The sequence below is a fragment of the Moschus berezovskii genome, chromosome 2 (genome assembly GCF_049115385.1).
Source record: "Moschus berezovskii isolate FMDL1 chromosome 2, NW_MosBer_1.0, whole genome shotgun sequence".
Classification (NCBI taxonomy): domain Eukaryota; kingdom Metazoa; phylum Chordata; class Mammalia; order Artiodactyla; family Moschidae; genus Moschus; species Moschus berezovskii.
Genome location: NC_142461.1, coordinates 103,415,197 through 103,434,920, shown reverse-complemented (window position 1 = coordinate 103,434,920; position 19,724 = coordinate 103,415,197). Strand labels below are relative to the sequence as shown.

Genomic DNA, 19,724 nt, shown 5'->3' with positions numbered 1-19,724 from the left:
TGTATAGTTCTGTGGCATTAAGTACAGTCACACTGTTGTGTAAACATCACTATCATCCATTTCCAGAGCTTTTTCATTTTCCCCAACTGAAATGCTCTCCTTTTCAACATGAATTCCCTACTCCTTTCCCCCAGCCTCTAAGAACCACTCTACTACTTACCTTCTGTCTTTTTGAAGCCAGCTATTCTCTCCATTCTATGTATATATGTTTTTTTTTTGCATATTATATATACATATACAAAATGTATGTATATTTTGTTTATCTATTTATCCACTGAGGGGCACTTGACTTGCTTCTACCTTTCAGCCACTGTAAATAAGGCTGCTACAAACATAGGCATACAAATACCTCTTTGACTTGCTTTCAGTTCATTTGGGTATCTATCCAGAAGTGGAATTGCTAGACTATATGGTAATAATCCTATGTTTTGTTTTGAAGAAGCATCATTTATTTTTCACAGTTGATACACCATTTTACATTCCCATCAGCAATGTACAGGAGCTCTAATTTCCCTACATCCTCACCAATACTTTTTTAAAAATTTTATTTTTTATAATAGCCATACCAATGGGAATTGGATTAGTGTGGTTTCAGGGCTTTCCTGGTAGCTCAGTTGGTAAAGAATCCGCCTGCAATGCAGCAGACCCTGATTCAGTTCCTGGGTTGGGAAGATCCCCTGCAGAAGGGTTAGGCTACCCACTCCAGTATTCTTGGGCTTGCCTGGTAGCTCATATGAAAAAGAATCTGCCTGCAATGAGGAGACCTGGGTTTGATCCCTGGGTTGAGAAGATTTCCTGGAGGAGGGCATGGCAACCCACTCCAGTTTTCTTGCTTGGAGAATCCCAGGGACAGAGGAGCCTGGTGGGCTACAATTCATGGGGTCACAAGGAGTCAGAACACAACTGAGCAACTAAGCGCAGTGATTTCAACTTGCATTTCCTTAATGATGTCAAATTAATGATGGCTTCCCAGGTAGGCTACCCAATCCAGTATTCTTGGGCTTCCCTTGTGGCTCAGCTGGTGAAGAATCTGCCTGCAATGCAGGAGACCTGGGTTCGATCCCTGGGTTGGGAAGAGCCCCTGGAGAAGGAAAAGGCTACCCACTCCAGTTTTCTGGCCTGGAGAATTCCATGGACTCTATAGTCCATGGGGTCGCAAAGAGTCAGACACAACCTAGCGAATTTCACTTTCCCAGGTGACTCAGTGGTATAAAGAATCTGCCTGCCAATGCAGGAGACACAGGCAATCCTTGGGTTGGGAAGATCCCCTGGAGGAAGAAATGGCAACCTACTCTAATATTCATCCCTGGAAAGTCTCAAGGACAGAGCAACCTAGTGGACTACAGTCATTAGCATTGTAAAGAGCTGGACACACGGCTGAGTGATTGAAAAATGATGTCGAGCATCTTTTCATGTGCTTATTGGTCATTTGTACAACTTCTCTGGAGAATGTCTGTTCATGTCCTTGGTCGATTTTTTAATCAGGTTGTTTTTTGTTGCTTTTGAGCATTGTTCTTTATATGCTCTAAGTATCAATCCTTTATCAGATACATGATTTGCAATTATCTCCCCACATTCCTTGGGTTGCCTTTCACTCTGTTGATAGTGTCTTTTGATGCACAAAAGCTTTAATTTTGAGGAAGTCCAACTTATTAATTTTCCTCTTGCTGTCTGTGCTTTTGGTGTCAGAGCTAAGAAAGTGAAAGTGAAGGTCACTCACTCGTGTCCGACTCTTTGTGACCCCATGGACTATACAGTCCATGGAATTTTCCAGGTCAGAATACTGGAGTGGGTAGCCTTTTCCATCTCCAGGGGATCTTCCCAACCCAGTGATTGAACCCAGGTCTCCTGCATTGCAGGTGGATTCTTTACTAGCTGAGCCACAAGGGAAGCCCAAGAATACTGGAGTGGGTAGCCTATTCCTTCTCCAGCAGATCTCTCAACCCAGGAATCAAACTGGGGTCTCCTGCATTACAGGCAGATTCTTTAACAACTGAATTATGAGGGAAGCCCACAGATAAGAACCCTCTCCCAAATCCAATGTCATGAAGCCTTTCCCCTATGATTTCTTCTAAGAGCTTTACAGTATTGGCTTTTGCATTTAGGTCTTTGGTCAGGTTTAGGTTGATTTGTATACGGTGAAAGGTAAGGGTCCAACCCATGAACACAGACCTTCCCCCAAATGTTCATTTTTTTTTTTTGAGTACACCATGTAGCTTGTGAAATCTCAGTTCCCTGAGCTGGGACTGGACCTGGGCCATGGCAGTGAAAGCTTGGAATCCTACCCATTAGGCCACCAGGGAACTCCCTCTTTTTCTTTCAGCAACATTTCGTAGTTTTCAGTGTATGAGTCTGTCGCCTACCTGGTTAAGTCAATTCCTAAGTATATTATTCATTTTGATTCTATTGTAAATTGAATTTTCTTAATTTCCTTTTCAGCTTGTTTAATGTTAATGTATAGCAATGCAGTTGATTTTTGTGTGTTTTATGTCTTACAACTTTGCTGAATTTATTACTTCTAACAGTTTGATGGAACCTTTAGAGTTTTCTATACATAGGATCCAGAAATCAGCAAACAAAGATAATTTTTCTTCTCCCTTTCCAATTTAGATATCTTTCTTGCCTGACTGCTTTCGATAGGGCTTACAGTGCTACGTTGAATAAAAGTAGTGAAAGTGTACATCTTTGTCTTGTTCCTTATCTCAGAAAAATAAAGCTTTCAGTCTTTCACCATGGAGTATTATATTAGATGCAGTTTTCTCACACATAGCCTTTATTTTTGTTAAACTTGGTTATTTATGGCCCAAAACAAGTGGCTGGCTGTTCGCTAGAAGCCAAGGGTTTTCTTTTTTTAAATTTATTTATTTAGGTTGGAGGCTAATTACTTTATAATATTGTAGTGGGTTTTGCCATACAATGACATGGATCCGCCACGGGTGTACATGTGTTCCCCATCCTGACCCTCCCTCCCACCTCCCTCCCCATCCCATCCCTCAGGGTCATCCCAGTGCACCAGCCACGAGCATCCTGTATCATGCATCGAACCTGGACTGGCAATCTGTTTCATATATAATATACACGTTTCAAAGCTATTCTCTCGATCATCCCACCCTCACCTTTTTCCCACAGAGTCCAATATACTGTTCTATACATCTGTGTCTCTTTTGCTATCTCGCATATGGGGTTACTGTTACCATCTTTCTAAATTCCATATATATGTGTTAGTATACTGTATTGGTGTTTTTCTTTCTGGCTTACTTCACTCTGTATAATAGGCTCCAGTTTCATCCACCTCATTAGAACTGAATTCTAAAGAATTCAAATGTATTCTTTTTAATGGCTGAGTAATACTCCATTGTGTATATGTACTACACCTTTCTTATCCATTCATCTGTTGATGGACATCTAGGTTGCTTCCATGTCCTGACTACTATAAACAGTCACACAGAGCCTTTAATATATTGTAATAGTTCCATAATGTCCGTTTGTTGAGTGCTTTTACATTAAAAAAAAAAACGGAGCTGAATTTTATAAATTCTTCTGCATCAACTGAGATGATCTTGTGCTTTTGTCCCCCTCTTCATTCTGTTAGAGTGGTGTATTACATTCACTGATTTGACCATTCTTGCAATGCAGGAATAAGATGTATAATTGGTTAAGGTGTATAATCCTTTTAACACACTGTTGAATTTGGTTTGCAATTTTTTTGTTGAGGATTTCTGCATCACTGTTGATAAGGGATATCAGCCTGTAGTTTTCTTGTAGTGCCTTTGTCTGGCTTTGAAATTAGAGTAATGCTGGCCTCACAGAATTGAGTTAGGAAATATTCTATCTTGATCAATTTTTTGAAAGAGTGTGAGAAGGACTGGTGTTAATTCTTTGAATGTTTGGTAGAAATCACCAGTGAAGCCATTAAGTCCTGGGCTTTCTTTGTTGTAAACTTTTTGGTAACTGCTTCAATTTCTTTACCAGGTATTGGCCTATTCAGATTTTCTAGCTCTGCACCCCACTTTGTTACTGATGTCACAAATTACACCTTTATATATTGTAAACCCACTAATATAGACTTAAAACTATCTTTATATCTTTGCGTTCTAAATCTGGCCGTAGAAAATAAAAAGCAGAGCTACAAACCAAAATTACAATAATACTGATATTTAGACTTGTCTATTATTTACCTTTCCCAAAGGGTTCTGTAGTTTCACTTGGCTTCAACTTACTCTCTAGTACCTTTTCACTTCAACTTGGACAATACTTAGCACTTCTTATAGGTCAGGTCTAGGGGTAATGAATTCCTTCCACTTTTGTCTGTCGAGGAATATTTTAATGTCTCCCTCAGTTTTGAAGGACAGTTTTGCCTCCTCTTTAATACTTAAATACAACATAGCATTGCGCTCTGGTCTGCAACCTTTTTGTTGAGAAATCCACTGACAGCCTTACTGGGGCTTCCTTGTACATGAGTCCCTTTCCTCCTGCTGCCTTCCAGATTCTATATCTGTCTTTCAACAGTTTGATTACAATTTGTCTTGATGTAGGGCTCTTTAGATTTACCCGACATGAAGTCTGGCGAACTTTTTGGATTTTTACATATGTATATATATATAGTTCCTCAGATTTGAGGAGCTTTATTTAATAGTCTATTTCTTCAAAAGAACCTCTCTCTTCTTCTCCCATAGTGCATACTGCTGTACTTGACAGTGCCCTGTAATTCCCTTCAGTTCAGATCAGTCGCTCAGTCGTGTCCGACTCTCCGCGACCCCATGAATCACAGCACGCCAGGCCTCCCTGTCCATCACCAACTCCCGGAGTTCACTCAAACTCATGTCCATCGAGCTGGTGATGCCATCCAGCCATCTCATTCTCTGTCATCCCCATCTCCCCCCACCCCCAATCCCTCCCAGCATCAGACTCTTTTCCAGTGAGTCAACTCGTCGCATGAGGTGGCCAAAGTATTGGAGTTTCAGCTTTAGCATCAGTCCTTCCAATGAACACCCAGGATTGATCTCTTAATTCCCTTAGACTTTGCTAACTTTCCGTTATTCTTTTTTTCTTTTTGTTCTTTGGATTCCAATCTTTCAAATGACCTGTCTTTCAGCGCACTGATTCTTTTCTCTGCTTGTTCAAGTATATTCTTGAACCTCTAGGGTAAAATTTTTATTTCTCCTTTTGTTCATATTATTGCTTTCCTGATTTACTTTAGCTCTTTGATTCTGTCTTACTTTAGCTCTTTGAGCATGTTTACAACAATTCTTTGAAAGTCTTTGTCCAGTAAATCTGATGCATGTATTTCTTCAGGGGCTGTTTCTGGGAATTTACATTTTTCTTTTGAAAGGGCCACATTCTCATTCTTTTGAATGCATTGCTATGGTTGAAAACTGGGTGTTTGAACAGTCACTCTCCAAGCCTGCAACCTCGTGTGGATGATCTTCACTGATTAGCAGGTCCTTTAACCTTGACATTAGTACAGAGTAAAGATTCACGGTTTTCTCAAGTATTTTCTGGGTGTGTATCCTGTTTGGTTCTCTGTGATTTTTTCCCTCTTGATTTTTCCTGGCTGTTTGGAAGTGTCTGCTCGGGGCCTCAGATGTTCCATTATATTCCTTTTCCCACATCTCTTGCACCACATGTTCACTGCAATCCCCTCCCTGGAGTTTCCATACATTATGATGCCCACCACTGCTTTCCACAGTTGCCAGTTTGAGACCTAAACTATGCAGTCATTCCCAACTCCAAGCTTCAATTCAGATTAATTCAGAAAGCAGTCCCTTGGGTAGTCCCAGACTGGCCAGGATGTTTCAAAAATGTTCCACTTTGTTTCCTTTCTTCCCTCCTGAGAGAATCGGGAACTAGGCTGCTTCCTTCCAAATGCACCATGCCGTACTGGGCATGAGGTGGGTCAAGGGTGAGTAAAATGCTGTTAAATTTTCTCTATTTTCAATGTAGGTTTTTCTTGACTGTTTACTTTGCTGCCATGCATCACTGACTGATTTCCAGAATTCCTAAAAAAAATTTTTCAGTCTGTTTATTTGATGTTATCGTGGAAAATCAGGGGATTGGAACTTCCTACTTTGTCACCTTGCTGATGTCACTCAACAGACCAATTATTTTAAGCTTAACGTTCGGAAGCACAGCCAAGCTCACTCAGAGTACAGCTCCTGGGGCCTTTTCAGGAGGCCAGGCAACCTCTCCAGGGTTATTTTCTTGCTTCCCTTCCTCCTTTGCTCTATTCTCTATCTCCTTCTCCTATCACTCCAAGTATCATCTATTTTCAATTGGTACTTTACTTCAAAGATCCATAACTCAATAGTCTGCTGATAATTTTCCCCAATGATCTTCTAATTCTTGAACTCAAAATATCAGATAAAACCAAATAACTTCCTTTATCAAAATCAGCATTCTCTTTTTCTGTGCCTGCATCAGTCTTCCATTTATCCAGGCTAAAAATCTTGGAAGTGATATTTGTTCTTATCTTCTCATACTACAAGTTTGAGAATGTGTATATATCTTATTACTAAAGTTTATGAATGGGGAATACCTAACTTGATTGAACTTTTCAAAGTTCAATCTCACTTCTGGGAGTAGACAGATAAGGAGACATTAGTGATTTACACTTGGTACATTTGAGTCTGTAATTTTAAAAAATAAATGCTCCATAAAATAAAATCCAAAAAATGTGAAAAGGGTGCATAAATGTTTTCTCAAAAAAATGTTTTAGAAAAAATGTTAATTTTTTAAAAAAGTAATGAATGAGATCAAATTTCTAAACTCTTATTTCATTGTACTATAGAGAAGGTAATGGCCAATAAAAGTGAATTTCAGCAAGTCTAGCATCTCACATTAAAATGGGAATAATTATGTTGTCTTCTAGTAATTATAGATGCCTCTGTAACCCCCTCATATGAAGCTGTCTAGTGTTATATCAAACAGAGATTGGGCAATGGAGTTAGATGCAGGAGAACAAAAAGATAAGTCATTTGCTTCATTATTGCCACTTCTGGGCCATTATTCCTTTAAACTTAAGCAAAAAGCCACTCAAAAGGTATACCAGTCTCTCCTCCAAACAGTTATCTTCCAAGACACTAGTCATTTCCTTACATTCAAGAATTTTTGCTCTTCCCTTCACAATATCTCTCTAAATGTTCTTAAATCTAGCACCATTCTAGGAGAAGTGCTCTAGTCTTCACTTAAGAGTTTCCTGAATTCCTCAGTCTCATTCCAGCTATCCACTTTCATGACTCATTATGAAAACAGAAGACACTAAGCATCAATCTTTGGTTACTGACAATTCATCCTTTGAACTCACATTCTTCTACTCCCTCTGTATCTGTCCTCTCACTTCATCAACACTTCATCCATAAACTTTTTGTTCTTAGTCTTAGATTCCTTCTGGATTAGCTTCTTTCTTTAGCTTATATCTCAAGGTACGTAACTTCAATTGCTTTTGTATGTACTTTCTCATCACCTAACCAAAAATTCTTTAACTCTGCAATCTCTTAATCTTGGATCTGGCCATCCAATTACTTCTACATCAAGAAAGCTGCTGAAAGAATAACCCGTAAACATGGATTGACACCACCAAAAATTCATGATAAAGGCTGGATGCCACATTTTTCTTCTTTCACTTAACTGAAGCTTTCAAGTCTTTATTATCACTTTCAGACTATCCTAAAATCCTAAAATCATTTCACTCAGTAGATGATCTTATCTTGTATTTCACAGGAAAAAAACGGACTCTCATAAGAAAATCTACTCTTTTTTTGTTTGGTTTTTTAAATTGAATAAATTTGACATATAATACTATGTAAGTTTAAGGTGCATAGTGAGTTACTTTGATACATTTATTTTGTAATACGATTGTTGTAGTCATACTTAACACATTAAATAATTATACTATATTACTGTTTATATTCATTATAATGTGCATTAGATCTCCATGGCTTATTTACTACTTGTTATAAATTTAAACACCACCAATCTTCTCTGCCTCTCTCCATCTCCCAAGTAACCATCATTTTACTGTTTTTTTTAACAGGTTTGACTTTTTTTGGATTCCAGATATAAGTAATACATGATAATCCCTTTAAACTTCCTGCCATCTCCACTTCTTACATACAAACTGATTTTCATTTGCAGCTATTTTTCTCTCTTGTGCCCTCCAATTCTCAGAGGAATGGGTGTTTCTTCATGTTCAGAGTAAATTCCTTAACCTATTTCTGAATCTCTAGAAACCAACTGGTTGGCCATATTTCCTTCCTCTTCCTCTTTTGTTCTTCAAATATCTGAACTGAACACATTATAATTTGGAAATGTACACACTCAGGGCTACAATAAAATTGTTGTTCTATAATCTATATCTATAATCTCCAATTCAGGACATTTTCACATGTATGTCCCAGAGGTAACCAAATGATTGCCATTCATTTTTCTTCAGTAAATTGAAACGTAATATTCAGTTCAGTTCAGTCGCTCAGTTGTGTCTGACTCTTTGCAACACCATGGACTGGAGCATGCCAGGCTTCCCTGTCCATCACCACCTCCCGGAGCTTACTCAAACTCATGTCCATTAAGTCAGTGAGGCCATCCAACCATCTCATCCTCTGTTGTCTCCTTTTCCTCCCACCTTCAATCTTTCCCAGCATTAGGCTTTTTTCCAATGAGTCAGTTCTTCGCATCAGGTGGCCAAAGTATTGGAGTTTCAGCTTCAGCATCAATCCTTCCAATGAATATTCAGGACTGATTTCCTTTAGGATGGACTGGTTGGATCTCCATGCAGTCCAAGGGACTCTCAAGAGTCTTCTCCAGCACCACAGTTCAAAAGCATCAATTCTTTGGCGTTCAGCTTTCTTTATAGTCCAAATCTCACATCCATAAATAACTACTGGAAAAACCGTAGCTTTGACTAGACGGACCTTTGTTGGCAAAGTAACGTCTCTGCTTTTTAATATGCTCTCTAGGTTGTTCATGATTTTTCTTCCAAGGAGCAAGAGTCTTTTAATTTCATGGCTGCAATCACCATCTGCAGTGATTTTGGAGCCCCCCAAAATAAAGTCTGTCACTGTTTCCATTGTTTCCCCACTATTTGCCATGAACTGATGGGACCAGATGCCATGTTCTTAAGTTTTCTGAATTTTAAGAAATTCAGAGTTTTAAGCCAACTTTTTAACTGTCCTCTTTCACTTTCATCAAGAGCCTCTTTAGTTCTTCTTTGCTTACTGCCATAAGGGTGGTGTCATCTGCATATCTGAGGTGATTGATATTTCTCCCAGCAATCTTGATTCCAGCTTGTGCTTCATCTAGTGCAGCATTTCTCATGATGTATGTAATATATGTGTATTAATAGGTGGGCTTCCCCAATGGCTCAGGGGCAAAGAATCTGCCTGCAATGCAGGAGACACATGAGATGAAGGTTTGATCCCTGGGTTGGGAAAATCCCCTGGAGAAGGAAATAGCAACCTGATCCATATTCTTGCCTAAAAAACTCCATGGACAGAGGAGCCTGGCAGGCTACAGTTCAAAGGGTCACCGGACATGACTAAGCACACAGGCATGGCATATCAACAGGCATATAATTATATATTTATACATAATAAAGTGCAAATTGATGGTTGCCACTTATTTTTATACTCCTGATCTTAGACCACTGCTTAGCACCAGTATGTTTGTTGAGCCAATTCCACACTACTCTATTCTATCTATCCTCTATCCCATTGTCAGGAAGACTTTTCTAAAGCACATATTCAGTTTAGTTCAGTTCAGTCGCTCAGTCGTGACTGACTCTTTGCAACCCCATGAATCACAGCACGCCAGGCCTCCCTGTCCATCACCAACTCCCGGAGCCCACTCAAACTCATGTCCATCGAGTCTGTGGTGCCATCCAGCCATCTCATTCTTTGTCGTCCCCTTCTTCTCCTGCCTCCAATCCTTCCCAGCATCAGTCTTTTCCAGTGAGTCAACTCTTCGCATGAGGTGGCCAAAGTATTGGAGTTTCAGCTTTAGCATTAGTCCTTCCAATGAACACCCAGGACTGATATCCTTTAGAATGGACTGGTTGGATCTCCCTGCAGTCCAAGGGACTCTCAGGAGTCTTCTCCAGCACCACAGTTCAAAAGCATCAATTCTTCGGCGATCAGCTTTCTTCACAGTCCAACTCTCACATCCATATTAAGCACATATTAAGTCCTTCAATATATTTTGAATAAATAAGAATACAGTTCAAAACTACTTAGTTATAATCATCATGATAAGGCCCTAATCTATCTTCGCAGCTTCTTTTCCTGTACTGTCTTCACTTCTGAGTTTTTACTATATATATTTCTCTCCCTGCTTTCAGGATCCATCTTCCCTAATTTACTCAGCTGCTCCTAATCTTGACTCAAGGGCTGGGTTTAGTGGTAGGCTTATGACCTGATCCTCCCAGAGTGAGTTCTCTCCCTGCTTTCAGGATCCATCTTCCCTAATTTACTCAGCTCCTCCTAATGTTGACTCAAGGCCTGGGCTTAGTGGTAAGCTTATGACCTGATCCTCCCAGTGTGAGTTAAGTGCCTCTTCACTGTGCTCACATGTTATCCTGTACAGATCTCTACTACAGCACTTAGCATGCTATAGTAATAATTACTAACCTTTTTTACTTATTGAAAGTCCTTAAGGGCATAAACCATATTTTATTTCAGTATTCTCAGAACCTTATTAAGAGCTCAGTACTTAGCAGACACTCAATAATGTTTCTTAAATAAATTAGAATGTCTAGAGTTTAACATTTTTTCTTCTATTTTTGAGAAACATAAAAAATATTTCCCTTTCCCCTCTTCAGGGTAAGTGCCACAGTGAATAAAGGTTTCTTCCACGGCAGAGATTAAATTTTATGAGTTTTCTGTTGCTTACTACTGGCCAGGGCAGAAAGATCAGAGAAATACCTCTCTCTGTCTTATTGCAAGAATATTTCAATATTCCTATTCCCTAATTCTGTATTTCCCAATGTTCCTAGAACAGGCACAGCATTGTTGAAGTTTCTGAATGAACCTAATGAGAAAATAAGAATAAAAGCTGGGAATTGTTGTTACTCTTTTTAAAAAGTGATTATGCTTTATACATGAATTGGAAAGGAAAACAAATCCAAATTCTAAACTTCACTTCAATAATCAAGAAAGTGTCTATCATTATCCTATCTCTGTTTCTCTTATGCACCGCTACTGAAGATCTCTAGACCATTAAGTTTACCTATATAACTGGGAGTATTCTTTTGTAAATCAACATGAGAATCACACACACACAAAAAATGATAATTTTTGAGAAATGGAGTACAGTATGTATAACACTAGTTTTACAGTAGATGTATCAAATAGAAAGAAGGGGAATTATGTATTTCTATACTTATGGAGGAAACTAAGAATGGCATGGGTAGCATATTTCTTCAGGCTTCAGAATACCATAGACTAGTAAAAAAAAATTTTTTTTAATTGAGGGAACCAACGTAAGATCCTCTACTTTCAACAGCCTTACAGGAATAATTTAACACGGCAGGCCTTAAGCTATTTATCGTCAGAAAAGCCTATCTGCAAGGCTGGCCCCTTGACTGGCATCTGCGAATGTAATCTTTGAAAACATTTCTTAAGTGATAAGATTCTAAGTGCTGTGCCAGCCTACTTAGACTACCATGAGCTTTATGGTGAAAAACTACTTTCCTTCTGACACAGGGTACCTATGTAACCAACCCTTAAAAATACCCCAAGCTCTTGAGTCTCAAATGGAGTTTCCTGTGCCAAAGCACTGCATATATGCTGGGTGAATTTCTGAAAGCTGGAGAGAGGGTGCACTCTGTATGACTGCTCACAGAAGGGAAAGAGTATAGGAAACCTGCACATGATTCCTCTAGACTCCACCTGGTGTCTTTTTCCATTAATGATCTGGCTGTGTTTCTTTACTAGTCTCTGTAATAAATCTTAGCTCTTAATATGAGAGTTTTACTAAGTCCTGTGAATCCTTTTAGAGAATTGCAGAATGTCTGGGTATACTGGGGACTCCCGAAACAATAAGTAATGATACTAAGCAAAAAAATAAAAACCAAAAACTCTATGATCATCATTTGACAAATTATGTTAATAAAATTTTGCTCTTTATTCTGATAGTACAGAATCATAGAAACAATATCAGAATAAAGCATAGAATTTTAAATGGAATAAATTCAGCATTATAAGAAGTTCACTACCTTATTCTTATTTTTCTCATTTTACTGTAGGTTGGTGAAAACTTTATCAAGGACCATTAACAGACATGCCTAGGAACTACTTAACCAGGCAATTTTTGCCTGGATATACCTTTCTTCCAATTTACTTTCTTCAGAAACTGAAAATACTAAGCGGAAATTTTATGTGAACAAGAGTATTTTAAAAATCTGAAACTTCTGGTAAGACATTAGAGATTTCACTGAAATAATAGTTTATTTTTAACTTATAGTTAAAGAATAAATTAATAACAAATTATAGTTCCAGGATATTTTAAGATCTGTATAGTCTTCCAGTCAGCCAAGTAACAATATGAAAAAAACAAACAAAAAAACTAGCTGAGATAGTGATACTCTGACTTTTAATTTGTCATTTTACTTAAAAATTATTCATGGAAGATAACATACTTATCTTTCCTCAATACAATCATCTTAAAATGAATTCCTTCCATAGGTCACAATATTCATTAAAAAGTTAGCAAATAAAAACCTCAAATTTCATCTATTAATATATCCCTGTTTTAGTTCTGCAAGAAGTTCTTTCTTTAGTTCTAACAATATAATATTTTCCATTGTAAAAGATCCAAATTCCATTCACCAGGATAAATAACAACTTTCAAAACTAAAACCACATACCTTTTGCTGCAGTTCTTTTACTGCAGAATCTCTATCCATGCATGCCTGTCGAAAGGCTTCATAAGCTTTATTGAGTTGCTCGCCAATGTTTTTATCCATTCCTCCATGTACTGTTGCATCACTATAAATGATGGAGTAAACGACAGATCTGGAAAATAATTGAACAATTTAGACAGCTATCAAGGAGTATAAATCATTTTTAAAATGTGCCTCAAAGACAGTTCTGTATTGTTTATCATGAACATTATGGAATCAAGTACTGCTAAGTTTTTAAAAGTATATTTATTTATGTCTTTGGCCATGTCAGGTCTTAGTAGCAGCACATGGGTTCTTTCATTGCAGCACACAGACTTTCTAGTTTGCAGCACCTGGGTTCCTGAGCCACAGCCTTCAGTCATTGTGGTGTGTGCGCTTAGCTGCTCTGTGGCATGTGGGATCTCGGCTCCCCAACCAGGGATTGAACCCATGAACCCTTCATTGCAAGGCGGATTCTTAACCACTGGATCATCAAGGAAGTCCCCATATAAAACAGCTTTATAAAGGCAAAAAAGTCTCATATAAAATCCTGATCATATTTTAATCCTAGAATATTGTGAAACTTTAACTTCTACAATTCTGAAATATTCCTTATGAATGTTTAAGAAGCAATCAGGGTTCCAGTTCATAAAGATGCTACTTTACAAATGGTATTCTATAAATGCAAGTTAAAAATGGAAAAATATAAAAGGCCATTAGTTATTAACCTTTTATTATAGAAATGCACAACAGGTTTAGCAACGTGAGAAGGGATTTCTTTTCTACTAAATGGACAGTTACTTGCACTTATAAGGTGAATGCTTGCTATACTGAAATTAGAGCAAAATTAAGTAGATAATAAATGTTTGTGGATGGAGTTCACACTGTTGTTATCACACAGCAATTAAAATGTGTGAAAATGCTCTTATTTTAGCACAAAATCTAGGGAAAACTGCCACTGGATTGTACATTAAAAAAGAAAAATCACACCCCATCAGTCTTACCCCTACTCTATATTAGTTTTCTGACTTCTCTGCTATTTCTGAACTACAGGTGATTTCCTCAGTGGAGGTAATTTAGTTTTATCATCTCAATTTGCATTATATCTCTAAAGACATTCCCTGACTCTGAGCAGAGGATCATCTATCTAATGACTGATTTTTCTTGTCAAGCTGTAAAAACCACACCATAGAGCCTTTCTCTTAATCCTCTGAAAGCCACAGAATAGACAAAGTTGTCTATCAGTCACAGGGGATTTTGGGGATACCAAATTATTTCACACCCTTTATGACTGGAAATCCTTCATAATATCAGTCTCTTTCATAACATCTTTATCTTTGAGTATACCTGCTTTCCATATTTTATATTAAGCTATAATTCATATAAAATAAATTCACCATTCTAAAGTATACACTTCTGTGGTTTTCTGTATTCACAATGTTGTGCAACTATCACCAAAATCTAATCACAGAACATTTTTATCATCACAGAAAGAAACTCTGTACCTACTAGCTGCTGCTGCTGCTGCTGCTGCTAAGTCACTTCAGTCGTGTCCGACTCTGTGTGACCCCATAGATGGAAGCCCACCAGGCTCCCCCATCCCTGGGATTCTCCAGGCAAGAACACTGGAGTGGGTTGCCATTTCCTTCTCCTACTAGCAGTTAGTCCCAATTCCTATCTCCCCTGTAACCCCTGACAATCACTAATCTGCTTTCTGACCCTATGGATGTACTTATTCTGAATGTTTAGAACCATAAAGTATATGCCAGTGTCTGACTTTTTTCACAAAGCTTAAAATTTCCAATCTTTAAACATGTTGTAGCATGTAATTCACTGCTTTTTTGTCTGAATAATATTCCATTTTATGGATATACTACATTTATCCATTCCTCAATTAATAGATATTTGGGTTGTTTACACTTTTTGGTTATTTTGAATAAAGTTACAATTTGTGCATACATATCTGTGTGAACACATGTTGTCAATTCTCTTAGATATATACCTAGGAGCAGAACTGCTGAGTCAGATGACAGATATGTTTAACTTTTTGAGGAACTACCACAGACATTACAGTCATTTCCACAGAAGCTGTATCATTTTATACTAGCAATGCCCAAGAGTTCCAATTTCTCCACATTTTCACCAATAATCATCGGCCATTTAAAAATATGTTAGGATCTTACGGGGTGTGAAGTGGTACCTCATCACAGTTTTGACATTGAGCATCTTTACAGTGCTTATTGCGCATTTGAATATCTTCTTTGGAGAAATGTCTAATTAAATTCTTTGCGTACTTTTCATATACAGGTGCATATATACACACACATATATGTACATGTATATATATCTGTGTGTGTATGTACATCAAAAGTCTAGTCAAATCCTTTGCTCACTTTATATGTGCATGTGTGTGCATATATATATGATACATATACACATATGTGCCTATTATGTGCCTATATGTGCATGCTAAGTCATTTCATTCATGTCCGACTCTTTGCAACCCCATGGACTGTAGCCTGCCAAGCTCCTCTATCCATGGAGTTCTCCAGGCAAGAATACTGGAGTGGGCTGCCATGCCCTCCCTTCTCTAGGGGATCATCCCAACCCAGGGACCGAACCTGCATCTCTACGGCTCCTGCATTGGAAGCAGGGTTCCTTACCATTAGTGCCACCTGGGAAGGCATATATACACACATATATATGTGCATATATACATGTGCACGCGTGCTCAGTTGTGTCCGATTCTTTGTGACCCCTATGAACTGTAGCCTGCCAGGCTTCCCAGTCACGGAATTTACCAGATAAGAACACAGGAATGGGTTGCTATTTTCTTCTCCTATATATATATATATATATTTATGTACATGTACATGCATATATATAATTTCCAATATTTTCTTCCATTCTGTTGATTATCTTTTTGTTTGATAGTGTCCTCTGACAAAGTTTAAGTCCAATTTATCTTTTTTCTTTTGTTCTTGTGCTTTTCATATCTAAGAAACCCCTGCCTAATCCAACCAAGATCACACAGATTTTCACCTATATTTTCTTTTAGAAATTTTATAATTTTAGCTTTTACATTTAGACCTTTGATTTGTATTGAGTTAATCTGTGTAATACAGTATGAGGTAGGGCTCCAGATTCATTCCTCTGTACGTGGCTGGTGAGTTCTCCTGGTATCATTTGTTGAAAAGGCTATTCTTTTCCCACTGAATGCCCTTGGCATCCTTGTTGAAAACCAGCTAACCATACATCACAATGCCCTTAAATACCTAGGTAATATTTCAATCCTATCAGCTAGTCTTTAAGATACTCAGCACCCTCCTACATCATTTTCTAGACTTGGTAAACAACAATTTTCAAGGATTTTATTATGGGGATCAAACTATGGAAACTCTTCAAGAGATGGGAATACCAGACCATCTTGAGAAACCTGTATGCCAGTCAAGAAGCAACAGTTAGAACCTTCTATGGAGCAACTGACTAGTTCAGGATTGAGAAAGGTGAACGACAAGGTTGTTTACTGTTATCTTGTTTATTTAACTTATACACAGAGCACATCATGAGAAATGCAGGGCTAGATGAGTTACAAGCTGGAATCAAGACTGCTGGGAGAAACATCAACAACTTCAGATAGGCAGATGATACCACTCTAATGGCAGAAAGCGAAGAGGAAATAAAGAACCTCTTAATAAGGGTGAAGAAGGAAAGTGAAAAAGCTGGTTTAAGACTCAATATTAAAAATCTAAGATGGAGTCCAGCCCCGTCACTTCATGGCAAATAGAAGGCGAAAAGGTGAAAGCAGTGATAGATTTCATCTCCTTGGGCTCTAAATCACTGTGGGTGGTGACCACAGCATGAAATTAGAAGACGACTGCTTCTTGGCAGGAAAGCTATGACACAGCTAGACAGTGTGTTAGAAAGCAAAGCTATCAATTTGCTGACAAAGGTCTGTATAGTCAAGGCTATGGTCTTTCCAGTAGTCACATATGGTTGTGAGCGCTGGACAATAAAGAAGGCAGAGTGCTGAAGAATTGATGCTTTCGAATTGATGCTGGAGAAGACTCCTTAGAGTCCCTTGGATAGCAAGGAGATCAAACCAGTCAATTTTAAAGGAAATCAACCCTGAATATTCATTGGAAGGACTGATGCTGAAGCTCCAATACTTTGGTCACCTGATGTGAACAGCTAACTCATTGGAAAAGACCCTGATGCTAGGAAAGATTGGAGGCAGAAGGAGAAGAGGACAACATAGGATGAGATGTTTGGATGTCATCACCAACTCAATGGACATGAACTCTGGCAAATTCCAGGAGATGGTGATGGAAAGGGAAGCCTGGAGTGCTGCAGTCCATGGGGTCATGAAGAGTTTCAGACATGACTTGGCGACTGAACAACATGGGGATCACAGTGGTTTTACCTTGTGAAACAATGAAGTGACTGAAGTAAGTGAAGTTGCTCAGTCATGTCCTACTCTTTGCGAACCCGTGCACTGCAGCCTACCAGGCTCCTCAGTCCATGGAATTTTCCAGGCAAGAGCACTGGAGTGGGTTGCCATTTCCTTCTCCAGGGGATCTTCCTGACCCAGGGATCAAACCCGGGTCTCTTGCATTGCAAGCAGATGCTTTACCATCTGAGCCACTAGGGAAGCCCTGAAGCAATGAAAGTGATACTTTTCTAGGCATTCCAGTTAGGAAGTCTGTTTTTATTGCTACCTCTGATAGATGGAAAAGATGAAATACCGTTAAGATAATTAACATTGCCAGATCTCTAACACACCATAGGCACAATGGAAACAGAGTAATCAGCATTTGCACAAAGCATCATGTTGAGTATTTATTTAGATAGTATTATCATTAAAAAAAGGATTTCAGTTCAGTTCAGTCGCTCAGTCGTGTCCGTGTCCGACTCTCCGCAACCCCACGAATCACAGCACGCCAGGCCTCCCTGTCCATCACCAACTCCCGGAGTTCACTCAAACTCATGTCCACAGAGTCAGTGATGTCATCCAGCCATCTCATTCTCTGTCATCCCCTTCTCCTCCCGCCCCCAACCTTTCCCAGCATCAGAGTCTTTTCCAGTGAGTCAACTCGTCGCATGAGGGGTGGCTTTAAAAAGCACACGAGATTAAAAGTAAGTGTATGAGCAGGAAAAGAAAAATAAGGGTAGGGAGCTACAGGGACTATAGTATACTATAATACGCTCATACAGAAATTAAGACAACTTAAGTAGCTATGTGACTTGATTGCCTAAAACTGTCTCAACAACCTGCAGATTTCATAATAAACTGTCAGTGTAAACCACACTTATATTTTAAAATCTGGGACAAACAATAATCTTGAACTGGAACTCATCTAGTTTCTTGTTTTATTCTGTTACTGACTGAGCGTGGGACCTTATTTCAGGGCTACTAAATCTTTCTGGACTCAAGTTTCTCTCCCTTCAAACAAAAAAAGATGTTTGGATTTGATTTCTAAGAAACTTCTTTGTTCTACACCTCTTGCATCTGTGAACCGAAAAATGCATGTCTGTTCCATCAAGAAGGTGCATTCTTGTTTTTAAAAATGTAAATATAATACTAAAAATAGCTGCATCATATGTAAGTAAATCATGTGGAGTCTTCATTTCAGGTCCTTGAATTAGATCACACAATGTCACTATGAAGAGTTACTGAATAAATTCCACATGGATGCATCCTATTTCCTGAAGTAAGACTGTATGCTGGGGAGATATGATTCAGGTCACTACAACTAAATAAATGATACATTTAATTCCTATCTCACAGCCAAGAAGAAAATTGGGTGTCAGATCAGTGACACTGACTAGAGTAAAAGGAAACAGTCTCTGGAACCCAGCTAGTTAAACTGGACAGATTTCAAATATTAACACCCTGAACTTTAAAGCCACTTGTTCCTCTATTTTTTAAAGCATTTGTTAAGTGTAAAATTAACTTCACAATTCAAGAGGTAGTTACATTTCAATTACATTTTGGTATCCCTTCTATAAAAGTTGCTGGACTCCAAGGAAATGGTTTTATTTATAATAAACATGTTCAAACTCAAATCTAATGGCCACTGTGCTGTGCTCAGTCGCTTACTTGCGTCCAACTCTTGGTGACCCCACAGACTGTAGCCCGCCAGGTTCCTCTGTCCGTGGGCATTCTCTAGGTAAGAATACTGGAGTAGGCTCTCCTTCAGGGGATCTTCCCAACCCAGGGATCGAACCCAGGTCTGGCACTGCAGGTGGATTCTTTACTGTCTGAGCTACAGGGAAGCCCCTAATAGCCACTACCATCCCCCAAACACAGGAGGTCCAAGCTAGAGCTACCTCTGCCATGGAAACACTCTTTTTAGTTATGGCTTCACTCTTTTAACTGTATTTTCAGGAAAGCCTTCTGTGCTAATTTATTTCCGGGTTTGGTTTGCTGGTTTCCTTATACTTACACCAGGAAGAGATTAACTCACTGATGCCCAGCACTATAGCTGGGTGGGCAAAACACAAAGCATGCCACCCCTAGGGTAATCCTCCTGAAGCCAAGGTAGCCTTGTCATATCCACCTCTATTACTCTGACAGTATTTCCTTTTTTCCTTTGGGTACTTCCGGTAAGATGGAAAATGGAGAGGGTAGCAAGTTCCTGTTCTACCTCCCAGGTCCAGCAGGTGCTCGCCCAGGAGGAAGCACTAAGAAAATTCATGGGCATCAGGTTGCTTTCTCTTTTCAATGATCCTTGGTGCATAATGCAAGGGTCCTGGAGTGGGAAAGTCAGCATGCACAAGGGTGATAATTTTATTTTCCCTTGGTAAAACTTCCCAGTGCCAACAAAGATGTATCGACTACAAGGGCCAAATT

The 19,724-nt window shown here is 38.8% G+C and overlaps 1 protein-coding gene across 3 annotated transcripts in view; it reads right to left on the bottom strand.

Annotated features, from left to right (window-relative positions):
- Positions 1–19,724, bottom strand: part of TANK (TRAF family member associated NFKB activator) — a 102,241-nt gene that overhangs the window by 40,252 nt on the left and 42,265 nt on the right. For all 3 annotated transcript variants that reach the window (XM_055396906.2, XM_055396905.2, XM_055396907.2), the window contains exon 2: positions 12,857–13,004. In XM_055396906.2, coding sequence (XP_055252881.1) covers positions 12,857–12,955 — 99 coding nt within the window. In that variant the 5' untranslated portion in view covers positions 12,956–13,004. The remainder of the gene's footprint in view (positions 1–12,856; positions 13,005–19,724) is intronic.